The 17,883-nt window shown below is 55.2% G+C and overlaps 1 protein-coding gene and 1 long non-coding RNA gene across 3 annotated transcripts in view; one reads left to right on the top strand and one right to left on the bottom strand.

Moving 5' to 3' along the window:
* Positions 1 to 15,491, bottom strand: part of HS1BP3 (HCLS1 binding protein 3) — a 36,640-nt gene extending 21,149 nt beyond the window's left edge. The window contains exons 1-4 of the mRNA NM_001046280.2: positions 15,406 to 15,491; positions 8,729 to 8,894; positions 3,860 to 4,067; positions 2,113 to 2,329 (exon numbers count right to left, since the gene is read on the bottom strand). Coding sequence (NP_001039745.2) covers positions 2,113 to 2,329; positions 3,860 to 4,067; positions 8,729 to 8,894; positions 15,406 to 15,437 — 623 coding nt within the window. The 5' untranslated portion in view covers positions 15,438 to 15,491. The remainder of the gene's footprint in view (positions 1 to 2,112; positions 2,330 to 3,859; positions 4,068 to 8,728; positions 8,895 to 15,405) is intronic.
* On the top strand, positions 14,984 to 16,139 carry LOC112448819 (uncharacterized). 2 transcript variants are annotated; one of them, XR_009496513.1, is made up of 2 exons: positions 14,984 to 15,071; positions 15,809 to 16,139. It is a non-coding gene; the product is annotated as an uncharacterized lncRNA (long non-coding RNA). The 2 variants fall into 2 exon arrangements; XR_003037250.2 differs by having other exon boundaries at positions 14,999 to 15,086.
* Positions 16,140 to 17,883: the final 1,744 nt, after the last annotated feature.

Below are 17,883 nucleotides of genomic sequence, written 5' to 3'. Positions count from 1 at the left end.
TTTAATACATTCTCCAAAAAAATGTTAGTTGTTATTATTCCCAATGGAGGCAATAGCACTGACTATTGTCACATTGGTTAAGCAAAGACTGACAGAAGGTCAAAAGCCTCCAGGATTTCTTTCAGGTGCTCAGCTCTCCTCGGATTCAGGAAGGAGGCCCCTGAGTGCAGAGCTGGGGATGGCGCTGGGGGTCGAAGTGGGGGTCCCTGGACAGTCAGTACCTTGCCCGACAATCTGCTACTGAAGTAAAAGCAGGAAATTAAAGGCAGCCCTTGCCAACCCCAAAGAGCATTTTCCTACCCAAAAAAGGAGCAGCTTTGCTAAGCACGTCTTTCAGCCAAAGGCTGGCACAAATCACGCAAGCCGACCTCAGTCTGACGGCGAGTAATACGCAGTTACTCAGAACAACAGACAGGATGAGTTCAAACAAATACAGCCCAATATGGCCCTTGGGCTGCGCAAGGCTGATAATGAACTTTTCCCAACATGATCTCACTGTCGCTCCCACAGGGACACTGACCTCCTCCCAGGTCAAGGCCAGCATGGGGGGCTGGGAGGAGCCTGACTCCTGGGCACCAAGGGCTGCAGGGCCTCCGGCTCTTGTCTCCCATCTCCCTGAGCACCTGGATCTTTCTCAAGCCTGGCTCCTTGGCCCCTCAAGGGCAGCCTCATGGTGACCCTGTGACCACATGTCCCCATGTACCCACCCTCACCATCACACAGGAGAGGAAGCCCTGCGGGCAGTGGGCAGAGCTCTCTGGACTGCACTTTTCATGCTGTTCAAGTTGAACTTGCCTCTGCCTCATCTCTCTTCGGCTCTAATTTCTTTCTGGAACAGGACTGGCCAGATGGGCAGAGACAATGTCACCCTGGGTCTTCAGTCCAGCTCTGCGGAGGTGGAGAGGCAGAAAGACGTGGCCGTGACATCTAAGCCACTTACCCTACATGAGAGCCCCGAGAGACCAGTTGCCATCACTACCCTGTGCTTCCACTGCAGAAAACTGGAGAGGGATAAACTGCCAGGCCTCCAGCCCAGGCAGTTGGCTCCGAGGTCCCGGACAGGATTCCGAGCTCCATTTGTATCCCAGCACCATTGTTCCCCCGCCCTCTGACCGCGGGCAAGGCATCTGGCTCCTGAAGACGTCAGTCTCTTTAACATGTCAAGTGACGTGACAACGCCTGTTTGCGGGGCGGGCTGTCAATGAGATCCGGGAGACAAAGGCCACGGTACATCACCTGGGGCATAGTAGGTGCTCAAAACCAACAGTTCCCAGCTTGCTTCTTGCTCCTTTGGGCCAAGAAGTGAGGGTCCTCGGGGGGCGGGGGTGGTGATGGTGCTGAGTCTGTCTGGCTCCCCATCTCCTTCTGGTTGGGAGGTTCTGCCCACTGCTTCAGCCGGTGTCCGCTGGAGGGGCCTGGGAAGCTGATGTCTTGCTCTCTGGTCTCATCTAGCCTGCAGCCCCTCCCCCAGCTCAGGGGGCTCACCATGGGGACTCACGGGCCGCTCACTGATTAGCTGAAGGCAGTCAGAGGGCCAGGAAAGGAGATGGAACAGGAGGGTGCCAGAATCAGGACACCAAGGGGCCTTCAAGACCACAGCTAGCTGTCTCTTCTTCCACAGAGGGAACCACAGTCTACACAGGGCTTACTCTACCTCCTTCCATCACTGTTATCACCTTAGGGGTCATCAGTCCCCTCCAGCCTTACCTGGAGGCAGGGCCAAGGTAAACAGCCCCACCTTCAGGGCAGCGGGACCCCGGCCATGCGAAGCAAGTCACAGGCTCCATGATGAACTGGACAGAGAACCCAGGCCTCCTGGGCCGGGTTCAGGATGCCTGGGCTGCTGAAGTGTCAGGGTTGGGGTGGCAGCCTGCCAGACCTCAGTGCAGAATGCTGGGGGGCCACCCTGTGACCAGGGAGGGGCAGGCAATACCTGGCCCAGCCCCGAAGACCCAGGAGATGTTGAGGATGAACAGAGAGCTGGTCCCCCTGACTACCGGGCCCCCTCAGGGTGATATTCTAGGGAGACGGGTTTTCTCTGACTCCCAGGAGAGAGGGAGGAGCCTGGAGCAAGCCAGATGGGGGGCACCCCACCCAGAAGGGGAGACGTACCGCATGATGCCCAGAGGGTCCAGGGCCTCCTCCTCCTCCTCCTCTGAGGATTTCCCTGCATCCCCGTCCTGGTGGCCCAGCATGGGGAGACCCTCATCTTCCACTCGGTCCTGCTGCTGGAAGAAGTCCAAAGCATCCTCGTCCCCTGCTTGGCTGTCTGTGTCCAGGACCGAGACATCCCTGCCGCTGAGATCCGTGGCCCCGGGGGACCTGGTGCCTGTGGAGGGAGACGGAGATGGTGCCTGGCACCTCCCGGCACGCAAGCTCCTGCACCAGCACCCGGAGCTGGAGGCCTCCTGCCACGTCCTGGGACTAGAATGGCAGGTCTGTGTGGGTGAGTGTAGAGAGGGAGGTCAGCAAAGCGTGGGGTGCAGCAGTTACAAGCCGGAGCCTCAGAAGAGAGACAGCAGTTCCTCAACCTCTGCAGCCCGGTGTCTGTCGGGACTACAGACTACAGTCCACGGGCTGATGGGAGACCAGACAGTGTCTGGGGTCCTCACAGAACAGCTCTGGAAATGACGTGCATGTGGTGGGGCACATCGGGGAGCTCTGCCTAGCCAACCACTGATGAGACCTGCTCCGAGGGTCTAGACTATGAACTCCATGAGGCACAGTGAGCAGGTGGAAGATTCCAGGACAAACTGGGACGGCGTCACCACAAACTGGCTTACGTAAGCGCTTCTCAAAGTGTGGTCCACTGGCGGGTGTCCACAATGAGGCAACTACAGAAAGGGGGAGCAAGATCCAGAAACTTCCATAGCACCTTGGGATGCTTGTCTGCGACAGATCGGGAATAAAAATAGTTAGCCCTTCCCCACCGATGGTTTGAGAAGCATGGGTTTAGAATGCTTGTTTAACTCTATCCAGTTACTGAACAGTGTATTTTTGAAAGCAGTGAACTTCTAAGATATATCACCCTGTGGGTAAAGAACCCATCACCATGCCACAGAGTGCCCGACACAGGATGTAACGTGTACACTGATATGACATGTGGAACTAAGTGGTATTGACTATGTTGTATTACGTTATGCTTTGTTATTTTATTAAGACAAATGTAAAGTCCCTTGCAAAATCTCATGAACCTTCCATTTCATGGGGTAAGCATCACACAAAGAACATTTTTACAGGTACGCTCAGTTGCTCAGTCGCATCCAACTCTTTGCGACCCCGTGGACTGTAGCCCACCCAGCTCCTCTGTTCATGGAATTTTACAGCAAGAATACTGGAGTAGGTTGCCATTTGATAGGTATAAATTCATTTAAATATTGCAAAAACCTCATGTGAGAGATCCTAATTGTATCTTCATTTTAGAGATAAGGAAACCGAGGCACAGAGAGGCTAGGAAAGTCAGACCACCTGATCCTGCTTCTCCATAAGTGTGTGTGTGCATGTGCACGTGTGTGTGTGTGTTTGTGTGTGTGTATGTGTGAAGGGGAGCTCTGCATGGGGCTGGCCAGGAGGGGAAAGGGAGGGATCAGACTATGGAGAAGGTCCCTGGTGAGCCCCGTCCAGGACCCAAGCAGTCCGTCCTCCAGGGCTGGGTCCCCGGCTCCTTCCACCCACCACCCACGACCCCAGCCCAAGCATGGCAGTGAATGAAGCCCACATGCCTCAATAGCTTGGCCGAGGTCTCTGGGCTGCAGAGGGTGCTGTGGACCACACCCCGGCCCCCTCCCCCCAAGCCAGGGCAGTGAGGCCTAGTTTTGGGCCAGGGGCCCGTAGGGATTTGGGACAGGGTCTCAGGTACCTAAGAATTCCAGCAGCTCGGGGCTGCCTGCCAGCTCAGCATCCTTGGAGATGCAGCGCAGAATCTCGTCGAACAGAGCCCTCCGCTCCCGGATGTCACCCTCGCCAACAAACAGGACCTTCCTGGGGAGCGGGGGCAGGCTGGCCGTCGGGTAACGACTGCAAAGTTTCTGGTAAAACTCCTCAATGTCGCTGTACTTTTTGGAGACCTGGAATGAGAGGAACAGGTGGTTTCCTGAGTCAAGAGGGAAAACAGAGAGGGCTGCGCCCTGACCCCCAACCCCAACAGAGGTCCCCACGAGGGCCGGGCTCCTCGGTGGGCCCTCCTCCAGGACCAGATGGAGGTGCCTCCCACCTGACCCTCTGCCGCACGCCCTAAGCCTCCTGATCAACACTGGGCACAAGCCCCGAAGTCCCAGTGGCCCAAAGGAAGGATGCAATCGTGGTGGATTTAGGGCCCTGTTACCGGTCTGGGTAGAAGCACTTGATACAGGGACTTGGCCTGCAGGTGACTGTGACCTACACCTCCATTCTGGGCTTCTGTGCATTAGCAGGGTGACCTCACGGTCTGTCCAGCTGTTAGGTCCTCTTCTGGCAACAAGTCACCTTTTCTCTGGGTCATTCTCCTGTGAACTAGCAAGAGCCTTCAACAAAGCCGGTCCTTACAGTGCTTAGATGGTGGAGAACAGATATTGCAAGGCTGGTTTCTGGTCCTGGGGCCAGCCAGGACCCCTCTGCACACCGGAACCTCAGGGAGGCAGGCTGGGGCTCCTCCTGGTTGTTAGAAGGTGGTCCTCGGCTGTCAGAGTCACCCCGGGTCATTTGGCTTTCTGCGGAGCTTGGGGGTGGCTGCTACCGCTTCTTGGCCTCTCCCCGGAACTCCCGCTACAGCTAAGGGCTCATCCACTCATCAGGCTCTTGCTCTTGATGTCTCCGTATGGGGACATCCAGCGTGGTCTCTGTCCCCGAGGCTCCAGGTTTCCAGTTAAGGGAGCAGGTGTAGGACTGGGGATCGGCGCCATCGCTGTGGTCTGTGTAAGCCAATGCAGGCACTCAGAGAAGTCATCCTCTCCATGCCACACCCCACAACAGCCCAGTGTCCTCTCTTGTCCTGGACTCTTCTGTGCTCTCCCCACACGTTGGGCATGTCCCCTCAACTCCTTCGGAGCATTAGGGATGAATACAGATATTCCCACTTCTGCTCCCAGACCAGGGCTATGCGCCCAGCACACACTGAAACGCTGCCGTGGCTGATGGGCTGTGGGGCGTCTGGATGCATTCAGACAAGGGACACCCAGCAGTCCGGTCGCTCAGCTCTGTTGGAGCACACGCTGTTGAGCATGGGCATCAGAGCCCCCAGGCTGGGAGAGTTCCACATGCTGGCAGGCGACTGGGGCACTGGAGACTTCAGGAGCCCCAGTGGGGAATCATCTGAGACAGGGGACTGTGGCCTGCAGTTGTCATCACAGAGCTTGACTCGGGAGCTTTGCTGACAAAAGCTTTCAAGGAAGGCTTTCAAGGAAAGGTAAGAGGATTCACAAAAGTGACGCAGGCTCCAACTCCTGGTGCTTCCCAAAACCTGACTCCACCAGGTGGGGGCGGGCAGAGCGCCCTCTGCAGGCCTGACTGCTCCATGCAGGCCAGGCCACCAGGCCCAGCAGGATCCAGGTTCTGGGAGCCAGCTGTGTGTCTCTAGGACGCTGGTAGTATGGACAGCCTAGGGTACTACCCCACCCTGGGCCCACACTCATCAGTGCTCCAAAGCAAGGGTTGCCACTCCTTTTGAGGAACAGAAAGCAAAATGCTCATTCTTTTTTAAAGCTAAATCATGAAACTTCAAAGAAAGTTCAGGTTTGGGGTTACACCCCCAGATCTCATAGGGTGTCAATGCGTGCTTGGCTCCCACAGGTGGTTCAAAATGTTTGAGAGGCAACTCCCTGAATGGGCACCCTGCACACAGCTACCCACAGGGCAAAGGTATCACTGGTCAGGAGAAAGTGGCACAGGTGTGACCGTGGAGGTGTCAGAGGTGTCCCCACACACCATGGCTGGGAAGGCCAGCCAGGACCCGGCATGTCGGCTGGGGCCTCTCACGGGCCCCGAGTGCTGCCTCTCCATCTTGCCCAGGGCCTTGGGTCTCAGATATCTCTTCTTTGCTCCCATCTCTGAAAAACATGGATGCACTAAGCTCCACTGGGGTCAAATCAGATTTGAACCCACCCAGTGGAACAAAGCAGTTCCTACCTGCTATCACGTTGCATCTTGGTTCTCACCAAGAGTCTGTTTAAGAAGCCAATGAAAAAATCACACTCTTCAGACACTTTCCAGGATGTGCTGAATGTCTCTTAATCAGAAAAACTGTGCCATAACTTGTCTCTTAGAATCTCGTATGTGAAGTGTTAGTTGCTCAGTTGTGTCTGACTCTTTGCAGCCCCACGGACTATATAGCCTTCCAGGCTTCTCTGCCCATGGCATTTTCCAGGCAAGAATACTGGAGTAGGGTGTCATTTCCTCCTCCAGGGGATCTTCCAGACCCAGGGATCGAATCCACATCTCTTGTGTCTCCTGCACTGGCAGGCAGATTCTTTACCACTAGCAACACCTTTTTGCGCTGAGGCAATCGGGTGTTCTTTTGGCTTCATGGACTTGTACACGCAATTCCTTTCCCCGGTTTGAGAGATGTTCTCCACTATCATTTCTTCAAGTAAACTCTCTGCTCACTTCTCTCTCTCTCTCTCTCTCTCCTGCTTCTGGGACACCCAATATCCTAAGATTGCCCTTCCTAAAAGATTTGGATAGTTCTTGCAGAATTTTCTCTCTGTTATTTTGAATCTTAAATCCCTTTCCTTTTCTAACTGTATCATTTCTAGATTTTTATCTTTAAAAATGGTCTTCTCTACTTCTAATCCTTTTCTAAAGTATGTATTCTTCATCTTACTTACTGAGTCCTTCAGATCCAGAATTTCTGTTTGGTTCCTTTTTAGAGTTTCAATATCTTTGGGAAAGTATATCTTCTGCTCATTAACTTCATCCCTGAGTTTTCTTGTCGCTTGTTGAGCTCCTTCATGACAGTTGTTTTGAATTCTCTATTAGGCTGCATTGTTCTGGGACTTTAAATTTGGTTTCTAGAGAATCATCATTTTCTTTTGTGCCAGTGTTACTGTGATTCTTCATGGTGCTTGATGAGTTCTTCCTCTTCTGGGAAATTTGAAGCATGAAACACCTTTCTTCTTTAGATAAAGCTTTTTCATTTTTTAAAATTTGATTTCTAACAAGTCAACAGGTGAGAGGCTTTTCTTTTTTTCCAGCAGGTGGCGCCACAGCACAAGTTTTTGGTTTTCTGGGCTCCCAAAGCATTGCAGATGGTTGACTGCGGCCATGAAATTAAGACTCTTGCTCCTTGAAAGAAAAGCTATGAGAAACATAGACAGCATATTAAAAAGCAGAGACATTACTTTGCTGACAAAGGTCCATCTGGTCAAAGCTATGGTTTTTCCAGTAGTCATGTATGGATGTGAGAGTTGAACCATAAAGAAGCCAGAGTGCCGGAAGAACGGATGGTTTTGAACTGTGTTGTTGGAGAACACTCTTGAGGGTCCCTTGAACTGCAAGGATATCCAATCAGTCCATTCTAAAGGAAATCAGTCCTGAATATTCATTGGAAGGACTGATGCTGAAGCTGAAGCTCCAATCCTTTGGCCATCTGATGTGAAGAACCGACTCACTGGAAAAGACCATGATGCTGGGAAAGATTGAAGGCAGGAGGAGAAGGGGAAGACAGAGGATGAGATGGTTGGATGGCATCACCGACTCAATGGACATGAGTTTGGGTAAGCTCCGGGAGTTGGTGATGGACAGGGAGGCCTGGCGTGCTGCAGTCCATGGGGTCACAGAGAGTCGGACACGACTGAGCGGCTGAACTGCATGCACTGCCTCTAGTTACACTAGAAGACTGGCACTCTCCAGCCTCCAATGCCCCTGCTGGAGGTGTGGCCTGGTGCCCCTGTTGTCAGCACTTGTGCCTCCATGGTTGCTGGTGCCTTGCTGCCATCACTGCCTAGGACATGGGGGTGATGGGCCCTTCCGCTGTGTCACAGGCTCGGCCTCCCATGGGAGTAGGTTGGGCTGAGGTCACCTGCACTTACGCCGTGTCTGGGGTTGTCAAGTTTAGGGATGCTCCCACTGTGGTTGGGGAGTAGGGAGGCTGGAGTTGTGGGCCAGCCCTGCACCTGGAGGGACAGGGCTGCAGGCCCTGCTGCCCAGTTCCTGTGGCTGCAGGCGGCTGATGAGGCCAGGAGGCTGGAGGTGTGTGTGCCATCCCCCTGATACCACTGGGTGCCGGGGGCTGTGGGCTTGACCTCCAGGGCTGGGGATCAATGACTGCACGCATCACATCTACTATGCCCCCAGCTCCACCTCCTCTGTGTGTTCTCATCGGCCCACCTCTAGACAGAGAGATGTGCGGGACTGCTGTGGGTGTTTACTGGCTCTAGATTGAAGGGGAGAGACCAAGGGAGTGTCGCATCTGCCCTAATGCTGATGGCTCCATCTGCTCTTCACATCACAGCTCAGCTCTGACCTCTCTCCGAACCCTTCCCCTAGGATGGCTTAGGTGCCCCGTCTCGACACCCCCACAGCCCCCGCCCTCCCCCCACCCCAGGCTCCTGTCTCTTCACAGATCTGTCTCCCCACAGACGGTCAGCATCTGATTCACTGGTGTCCTTACTGCCAATGCACTCTGGCATCCTCCAATTGAGGACTGGCTAGAGCACTGCTCGCACTCTGCTGCTACCTGAACCCTGGTGGGAGGCGTGTGTGTCTCCTTGGGCCTCTGGACCCTGGGAGCACCCTGCCAGACCCCCTAGCTCACCAAGAACTGGACGACGTCCTCAGGCCTGTGCTTGGCTGACTTGAATGCAGCCAGCCGGGTGACCACCAGGATCTGGTACTCCACGTGCCCTGACATCATCTTGCCCCGCACCTCCTGGTGCTGTGGCACACTCAGGTCCAGGCCCGTGTGGACATTCTGAACTCGCCTGCCAGAAGGAGAGAAGGCAGAGGAAGGTCAGGTTCAAGTCAGCAGGCTTCTAGAGCGAAATGCTGGTAAGTCCTCAGGGGGTCCCGCAGGCCTGGGTACAAGGCTCCTCCGCTGGGCTAGTCCTCAGGGGTCCAACTCCAGGCTACCCGCCCCTCCACATGCCAGCCCCTCCTGAAGCCTGGCTTCCCAGGCCAGGGCCCTGCCTGTGGGTCCCTCAAGAACGAAGGCCTGTTCTCAGGAGGAAAACAGTGGAGAAAATGGGGCTGTGGAAACAGCAAATTCTTTGCTCTGACGGTAAAGAATCTGCCTGCAATGCAGGAGACCTGAGTTTGATCCCTGGATTGGGAAGATGCCCTAGAGAAGGAAATGGCAACTCACTCCAGTATTCTTGCCTTTGAAATCCCATGGACAGAAGAGTCTGGCAGGCATTCATCCATGGGGTTGCAAAGATTCGGACACAACTGAATGATTAATGCAGGCTTTGAGTGGATAGTTGGAAACGTTACAGCTCTTTGAGAATTTTTAAATGCTACACAAATGCAATGAATTGCACAGTGAGCAAAGAAGTTATGAAATGTTTTCCCTGAGGTGAGAAGAAGGCTAAATGTTTTCCTCTTTCTGGGTGAGGGTATCATGGAGACCTGCACACACAAACATAAACCACACAAACACTTATGACAGGATGCGCTGGGCACCCCGTTATCAGGGTCCAGACCCAGCCTCTGCAGGGCAGGACTTCCAAAAGACAAGAAACGGGAGGGCCCAAAGGGTTGGGCTGCCAGGGAGACAGCTGGGACATGGCCCTTCCTGCCCCGGAACTCTGTCCCAATCCAACACGTGACACCCTACGCCCTGCACTCCTTCCACACAGGTCCCCCTCTTTCCACACCGGGCAAGTGACACCATACCACGATGCCATTTGTCACCAGCAGGGAGGACAACCCACCACACAGCCACCTACCATCAAATGTAGCAACCTCTACACCCACGAACATTCTCACCGGGTGGAAGGCAGGGGTCCCCAACCCTGGACCACAGATGGTTACTGGTCCAGGTTAGAGACCTGCCCGCACACCAGGAGGTGAGCAGCCTGCAAGCGAGGGAAGCTTCAGCTGTATTTACAGCCGTTCCCCGTGGCTCGCGTTACTGCCTGAGCTCTGGCTCCTGTTGGATCGGGGGCAGCATAATAAATGTAATGAGACGGAATCATCCCCAAACCATTCCCACCCACCCCCACCCCGAATCCCTGGAAAAACTGTCTTCCACAACACCGGTCCCTGGTGCCAAAAGGCTGGGGGCTGCTGGTATAGTGAGAGAAAGTGAAAGCATGAATCACTGAGAAAGGCCCGGGCGAACCGCCCTTCAGGTGAGTGTTAAGTAAGTTCAGCATTCACGAGCCACTTGGAAAAACAAATGATCAGCCCTCCTTTCCTTTCGCCAACGACAAGACGAGTGTCCTAGCCTTTCCACCAAGCGCTAAGACCCTCTGCTCCTGGTGCTGTGCGTGGTGTCCCTGCGTGACAGTGTGACGGGCACAGGACAGCAGAGGGGATGAAAGGCAAGAGGCACCCCCACAGGCTCTGCTGTGGGGACCTCGCCTGTCTAAGGTGCTCCCGAAGCACTACAGAGGGACACCACCACTGAGACCCACTTCAAGTCACAGAGTGTTCTGATCACTCAGTCATGTCTGACTCTTTGCGACCCCATGGACTATACAGTCCATGGAATTCTCCAGGCCAGAATACTGGAGTGGGTAGCCTTTCCCCTGTCCAGGGGATCTTCCCAACCCAGGGATCGAACCTGGGTCTCCCACATTGCAGGCAGATTCTTTACCAGCTAAGCTATCAGGGAAGCCCAAAGTGTTAGTTGCTCAGTCGTGTCCGACTTTTTGCAACCCCACGGGCTGCAGCCTGCCAGGCTCCTCTGTCTATGGGATTCTCAAGAATACTGGAGTAGATTGCCATTTCCTTCTCCAAAGGATGTTCCCGACCCAGGTATTGAACCCTGGTCTCCTGCATTGCAGGCAGATTCTTAACTGTTTGAGCTACAGGGAAGCAGACGCAAAAAGGGAGTCACCTGTACTTGGGCTCAGTGGGTCAGAGGTGGAGCCAGGGTTCACTGCAGGCTGCCCCCTGCCTCCCCGCTGACCCGTACCTCCTAACAGCCCTGCTTACTGTTACTGCTCCGTCTCGGAACACCACACCCGGCAGTTTCTCCAGGGCTTCTATCTGTGACACCGCCCCCCCCACAATTCCACTGTACCCCTCGTCACGCCGCCCCAGTTGAGAGGCCCTGCCCCACGGCTGGGATCACAGACTCAGGTCCCCTGCCTGTTCCCCTAAACCCGCCAGTTCTCCAGGTCCTGGGCACCAGTGGCAGGCCACTGGGATAAATGCACAGACAGGTCAACTAAAGGGTGTCTCAGTTGTGTCCGACTCCTTGTGACCCCCATGGACTGTAGCCCGCTAGGCTCCTCTGTCCATGGGATTCTCCAGGCAGGAATACTGGAGGGGGTGGCCACTCCCTTCTCCAGGGGATCTTCCTGACCCTGGGAACGAACCCCAAGTCTCCGGCACTGTGGTCAGACGTGTTGACTGGTCCCACTTGAAATTCATGGCCACAACTGGCAAGCTGCGGTGCTGGGCCGGGCAAGCCCAGCTTGGTCTCAGTCTAGGGGGTTCTCCAAGTGTGGTCCTCGCTGCATGAGCCCCACCTGGGAGCTTGTGAGAAAGGCAGATCCAGGCTCGGCTGAATCAATCCTCACGTTAACAAGCCCCTCAGGGGACTCTCATGCCCCTGAGCCTAATCTACACTGTTTCCCATTCTCCTCGGGCCCCCAGGGAAACTTTTTTTGTAAAGGGCCACATAGCAAATATTTTAGGTTTTGCAGGCCACAGGGTCTCCATTACCACCATACCCAACTCAGCCGCTGTAGAGCGAAAGCAGCCACAGACAGTACTTAAACTGATTTAAAAAGTGAGTAGGGGGTAGGCTTTGGCCCATGGGTGTAGTCTGCCCACCTATACCCCAGACCAAACTTCCGGAACTGTGATGTGCCTTCCCAGTTCCCCCGGTGATCTTGTCAATACACAGATGCTGATCCAGCAAGGCCTGAGAGTCTGCATGTCTAACCAGCCACCAGATGATGCAGGCACTGCTCCCAGGACCCTCCCCCACCCCGCCGCACAGAGTCCAAGTTGCCTAAATCCACGAACCCCCAGGACCTGCTTTCTCCCTACAACCCTGCTTCCTGTGTACTGAGAAAAGAGAAGCGGTCGGAGAACTTCCAAGCACATCCCTTTGCATCCACATCTGGCCTGCGTCTGCCTCCCCTGCTGTTAGGGACAAACTGGCTGGCTCCTACCTAAGACAACCCCTCACCTACTCAAGGACGTCAAATCTTCTGTCTTCTCTGCGCCATCAATCTCCCCTCCTTACTGGATCACTCCCACTTCTCTGACAAACCAAAGCTGTCCTTCCACCCAATCTCCCCCTTGAGCTATTGCTCCATTTCTGCTCCCCCTTCAAGCAAAACTTCTCAAGAGAATGGCGTCTCGGGTTCCTCTCCTCTTTGATCTTGAACTTTTTCCAACTTTTTCTTGATCTTCAACTTTTTCTTGAACTTTTTTTGTTCTCATCATGCAACCGAAACAGCCCACACCCAGGTCACTAGTGACCTCTGTGTTCAGTTCAGTTCAGTCGCTCAGTCGTGTCCGACTCTTTGTGATCCCATGGACTGCAGCACACCAGGCTTCCTTGTCCATCACCAACTCCTGGAGCTTACTCAAACTCATGTCCATTGAGTCGGTGATGCCATCCAACCATCTCCTCTGTCTTCCCCTTCTCCTCCTGACTTCAATCTTTCCCAGCATCAGGGTCTTTTCCAGTGAGTCAGCTCTTTGCATCAGGTGGCCAAAGTTTTGGAGTTTCAGCTTCAGCATCAGTCCTTCCAACGAATATTCAGGACTGATCTGCTTTAGGATGGACTGGTTGGATCTCTTTGATGTCTCCCTCTCCTCTTACTCCTGAGGTATCTGATGGCCCCTCTCTGCTCTTTGAGGCTCTGGGACCCATGCTCTCTCTCTCGATTCTCCAACCTCCCTGGCCACTCCTACTCAGCTTCCCTGGATGGTCTGCAATCCTGCCCCAAGTGCCCACCTTAGACCTCTTCTCTCACTCACCTTCCCCTGCTGCTGCTGCTGCTAAGTTGCTTCAGTCGTGTCCGACTCTGCACGACCCCATGGACTGCAGCCCACCAGGCTCCTCCATCCATGGGATTCTCCAGGCAAGAGTACTGGAGTGGGGTGCTATTGCCTTCTCCACATCTTCCCCAAGGATCTCAAATATGTCCAAGGTTTTAAATCCCATCTATGAGCCAGTGGTCCCTCATTCCTCTCTGATCTGGACTCTCCCCTCAAAGCCACACTCCTCCGAACTGCCTGCCCGAAGTCTTCACTTGGCTGTCAGAAAGCTTCTTAACAAACATGTCCAGACCAATGGTGATTCTCACCTTCCTAAACCTGCTCCATCCACAGTCTCCTGGGCTGGTCCATTGCAATGCCTCTCTTTCAGGAACTCAAGAGAAGTCTTGTAGTCAATCTTGACTACTCTTTTTTGCTCTCATGGCCCACATCTAATCATCAGCAACCCACGAAAGCTCAATCTTCAAAATATAGCTAGAACCCAAATATTTCTAAGCTCTTCTGCCAGCATCAGCTCTCACGTGGATGACTGCCAGAGTCTCCTGAATGGTCTCCTCACTGCACCCTGCTCGCTTCCATTCTGCTCAGCACAGCGGCCAAAAGACCTTTCTGGAGTCCAAAGCAGGTCCCACCATGCCCAGAGCCTCACCCAAGCCTGGGGAGCCTGTCCTGACTGTCCCCTGCCTCCAAGCCCCCAGATGTGGTAAAACTCTGCACCACATCACCCAGCTCTCTGCTGGCTCACTGCGCTGCAGTCACACTGGCCTCCTGGCTGGTGCGCAAACATCTCTCTGCCCCAGGACATTGGCTCCTGCTGTCCCCTCTGCCTGGTACCCTTTTTCTTAAGATTTCTCTTTCACTTGTCAGGGATCTACCCAGCTGCCACTCTATCAGAAAGACACTCCTGGACCACACCATATAAAACAGCATTCACTTCTCCTAGCATCCCATTTCCCTACCACTTTATTTTCCTTTATACCATTTATCATCCCTGGCGCACTATACCTTTACCCATCTGCCCCACGAAAGCTCACAAGAGGGACTGTGTATGGTTCACTATCCTAGAACCGCTCACCTGGCCTTCACCACCAGCACCTGCATTTGTTAAGAAGCCCTGTTCAGGTGGGGCAGAGAGGGAAGCCCTTTCACCCCCTTCCCAAGCTCCCAGCACCAAGGTCACACTCCCACTGGTCTGCTGCTGGCCCTGCTCACACCTGCCAACCTCAAACCTCCTAACCGCATAAAAGGAAACGGGCTCAGGGAGAGGAGGTGATTCACGTGGCACTAGGGAAACCTCTTCCGCCAGCGAGGACACGACCAGCCACCACGGAGAGGAGACCAAGCAGGTTCTGACATCAGAACCTTAAAGAATCATACTTTTCTAGACCTGAAGCCACAAGGATGTTCAAATTACAGCCGGAAACATTTTACATTCATTTACGTAAGAGACTGAGGTCTTATCCTAAGATTTTGTGTAGGGGGAACAAGGGTGGAGTGTGTGAAAACACTTGCAGTGAGTCACTTGACAGATGTGAGAAAGGGGGAGACGGTAAAACCACGCCCACCCCAGCCTTCAGCATCCCTCTTGTACTGAATCCCCCAGGCCACCCTGACCCAGGGGTCCTCTGCCTCCAGGGACCCTCTGGAGGCCTCTGCGGTAACTGCACTTTTCCTGGGCTACCTGTTAGAGCAGCTGCCACCTCCATGCCACCAGCTTTCCCATGGAGGACCTGGCCTCACGCACCCCCACCTCACAGAAGCGGAGGTACACCCTGCCCTGTGTTCCTATGGCAACCGGAAGCCTCCCCCCCCCCCGCCCCGCCCCCCCGGCTCAACAACTGTCCTCCGCCCGTTTCCCCTGACGGGCCGAGCCTGGTCTGATTCTCCCCGTTCCCAGTGCCGTGCCCCGGACCTGGCACACAGTCAGCGCTGCCAGGATGCATAACTAGATCTTGGAAAAGAATCGAAGGCAGGTCAGCGGGAAAGGGGTGAGGAGAACCCCCTCTTTGACCACCGTGCAGGATCGGCCAATCCAGGCCTTCCACTAGGTCTTGGATGAGTTCGTTACTCTCTAGGGACCACAGTTTCCCCATCTGTAAAACCGGGAAGCGGGGCGGGCGGCCCCTCCCGCAGGGCCGGGGAGCGGCCGAGCCCAGGTCCACGGCCAGCGGCGCTGGGGACGCCGGGCGACGGGCGGGATCCTCAGGACCCGCCGCCTCCTCCGCCCGGGACACCTAGGGCCGCGGCTCCGGGCCCTCCCGACTCTACGCGGCCCGAGATGCGGCCGGGGCGCGGGGTCTGGCTCACCTGGAGGTGACGAGCACCGCCGGGGACTGCATGACTGCGAGGGGCTCCGGGCGGGGCGTGCGATCACGCGACCGCGGGCGCTGGCGTCGCCGCGTCCCCGCCCCGCGCCCCGAGCCCCGCGCCCCGCCCGCCCCGGCTCGGGCTCGGGCTCCTGCCTGGCCCGCCGCCTAGTGGCCGCGGCGCTCGGCCGGACGCGGCCGTGCTTTTCCAGGTCTTTCTGGAATTCTGGGCGGAGATTCAGGGCTGAGGACCGTGCGCGGGCTCGGCGCTGCTGGAGGCCCCAGCTGCGCCGAGCGCGCCCCCTTCCCGCGCCCGGGTGTCCCGAGCCATTCAGAGGCGCGTGCGTCCTGGTTTGGGTCTGATGTCCCGGCGTTGTTAGTGACAGCGCCCCGTTCACTTTTAGGAGTGCCCCAAGCGTCCCGCTTCCGGACGATAAATCATTCGGTTCTGCTTCCTTGGGGAGAGTTTTGGGGAAACGACTCAACCGTGCACAGGGTCCCAAGGATGCTCTGAGAGATGTTTCCAGCGTCAAACGAGGTCAGAGAACCCATCAAACAAGATGAAACACTCTGTGCGGGGTGATCTAAAGAAACAGCAGTCTGACACCCCACCCCCCACCCCCAAGGCCTTCCAGGGGCTTTCCTTAAAGAGGCCAACAGGCCCTTCCCAGCAAAAGCTTCTGAGAACTGGGTTTCTTATGCCTCACTAAAGAAATGTTCTGAACCTTGTTAAAACTGTAAGGAAGACTTTATTCAAGGCTGTTGCAACAGGAGTCAAGACTTTCCCAATGGGGAGAGAGTTCAGGCTCAGCCCTGAATACAGCAAGGACAATGGGACTGGAGCCAGGGGGCAGGGGGAGGTCAGTGATGGAGGTACAGGTAGCCAAGGGTGAGGATCCTTGCTGAATCCTAGCCTGAAGGCAGGCTGGGGGCTTAGAAGACACCAACGGGTGGGAGGTGAGGAACTTGATCAGATACCAAGGGTGATCAGGTATCAAAGGGAGAGAGCCTTTCTCAACTGACTTAGCAGGATTCTTGCTGAGACTGGGCTGGGCAGGCCAGAGACAGGGCAGGCACCAAGGTCAAAGGCCCAGTCGAGAAGAGGGCTAAGAGGAGCCTAAAGTTTGGTCAAGAAGAGGGTGTCTGTCTCCCAAAGTTTTCCTCTCAGAGAGCTACTAAAACTCCCCAGCCCGCCAGCTCTCCAGGCACCATCTCCTCCCTTCCTCCCTTCCTAATGACACCCCCTTCCCCGTGGACTGTAGCCCACCAGGCTCCTCTGTCCTTGGGATTTTCCAGGCAAGAATACTGGAATGGGTTGCCATTTTCTACTCCAGGGGATCTTAACGACACAGGGATGGAACGCAGGTCTCTTATGTCTCCTGCATCGGTAGGTGGGTTCTTTACCACTAGTGCCATCTGGGAAGCCTGTGTTGCTCTAATGTTCAGCAACTAAAATGACAGGTCTCTCTGCTTCTGATACTAGTCAGAGTTCCTCACAAAGCCACTCTCCTCTCTCCCTCATGACCTTTTCATTCATTCATTCAACAGCTATCTACTGGACTGGGCCTCTGCTTGGGGCCCTGTGGAGGCTCCTGAGCTATTCGTGACAAGGACACCATGGCCCAGGGCTCCGTCTGTGGACTTGCTGCCTCCAGCTTCCCCTTTCCTGTCCTCTCTTTAAGGTTCTAGCTCCTTCCTACTGTCTGCTGACTCCCCTTTGTCCACAGAGGGCCACAGCTTGGTGGGTGATGGGTGTCCCTGTCCTGGCTCCCATGGCCGCCTTTGGGTCCACAGCTGGAGATCCTGATAGGCAAGGTCACAAAACTGTTGGAGCTGAGAGTTAGGCTGAGCCGGTGGAGAAGGCAGCACAGGAGGGTGCAGAGAAGCACACACGTCCCAGGGCAAGCACAGGTGGGAGCTGCAAAGAATGGGACCCTGCACCCCCACCGGAGCTAGTGGCATGTTGGTCACCTGTGCCTTGCAGGCAAATGAACCTCACCCCTGGCCCCAGGCTTCCGAGCGTGCACTGAGGGGGTACTTGGCACACCCGGAGCCTGCCGAGAACCCCACTGGTTCCCCATGAAAGAGTGAGCCCATTCGGAGAGCAATCCCATTTTCTGCCTCTGTGGGTCCCACACGCCCCTCTGTGGCTCCAGTGGATAATTGCATACAATGCATGGAATGTGGAATCTAAATCTGATATTTTCTGCTTCCTGCCTGACTCAGGGAGCCCTTTCCATGGCTGAAGCCGCAGTAACGCAAAACACATTGCAGGGAAGCTGACAGTTGCCCCTTCCCACTGCCTTGGGAGGAATGCTCCAGGCCTTAGTCACCCCCTGCCCCAGGGAAGTTGCTGGACCTCAGGGCCAGTGGGGTAAGTTAGAGGCACCACAGCCCACAAGGAGTCTTATCTGAGCTCTGGTCAACCTTGCCCTGGTTTCTGGTGGGGTGGGATTTCTGGGGACCTGCTGATTTGTCT

This window comes from Bos taurus, chromosome 11, assembly GCF_002263795.3.
Source record: "Bos taurus isolate L1 Dominette 01449 registration number 42190680 breed Hereford chromosome 11, ARS-UCD2.0, whole genome shotgun sequence".
NCBI lineage: Eukaryota > Metazoa > Chordata > Mammalia > Artiodactyla > Bovidae > Bos > Bos taurus.
The sequence above is the reverse complement of the archived record's forward strand: the minus strand, read 5'-3'. Positions and strand labels throughout refer to the sequence as shown.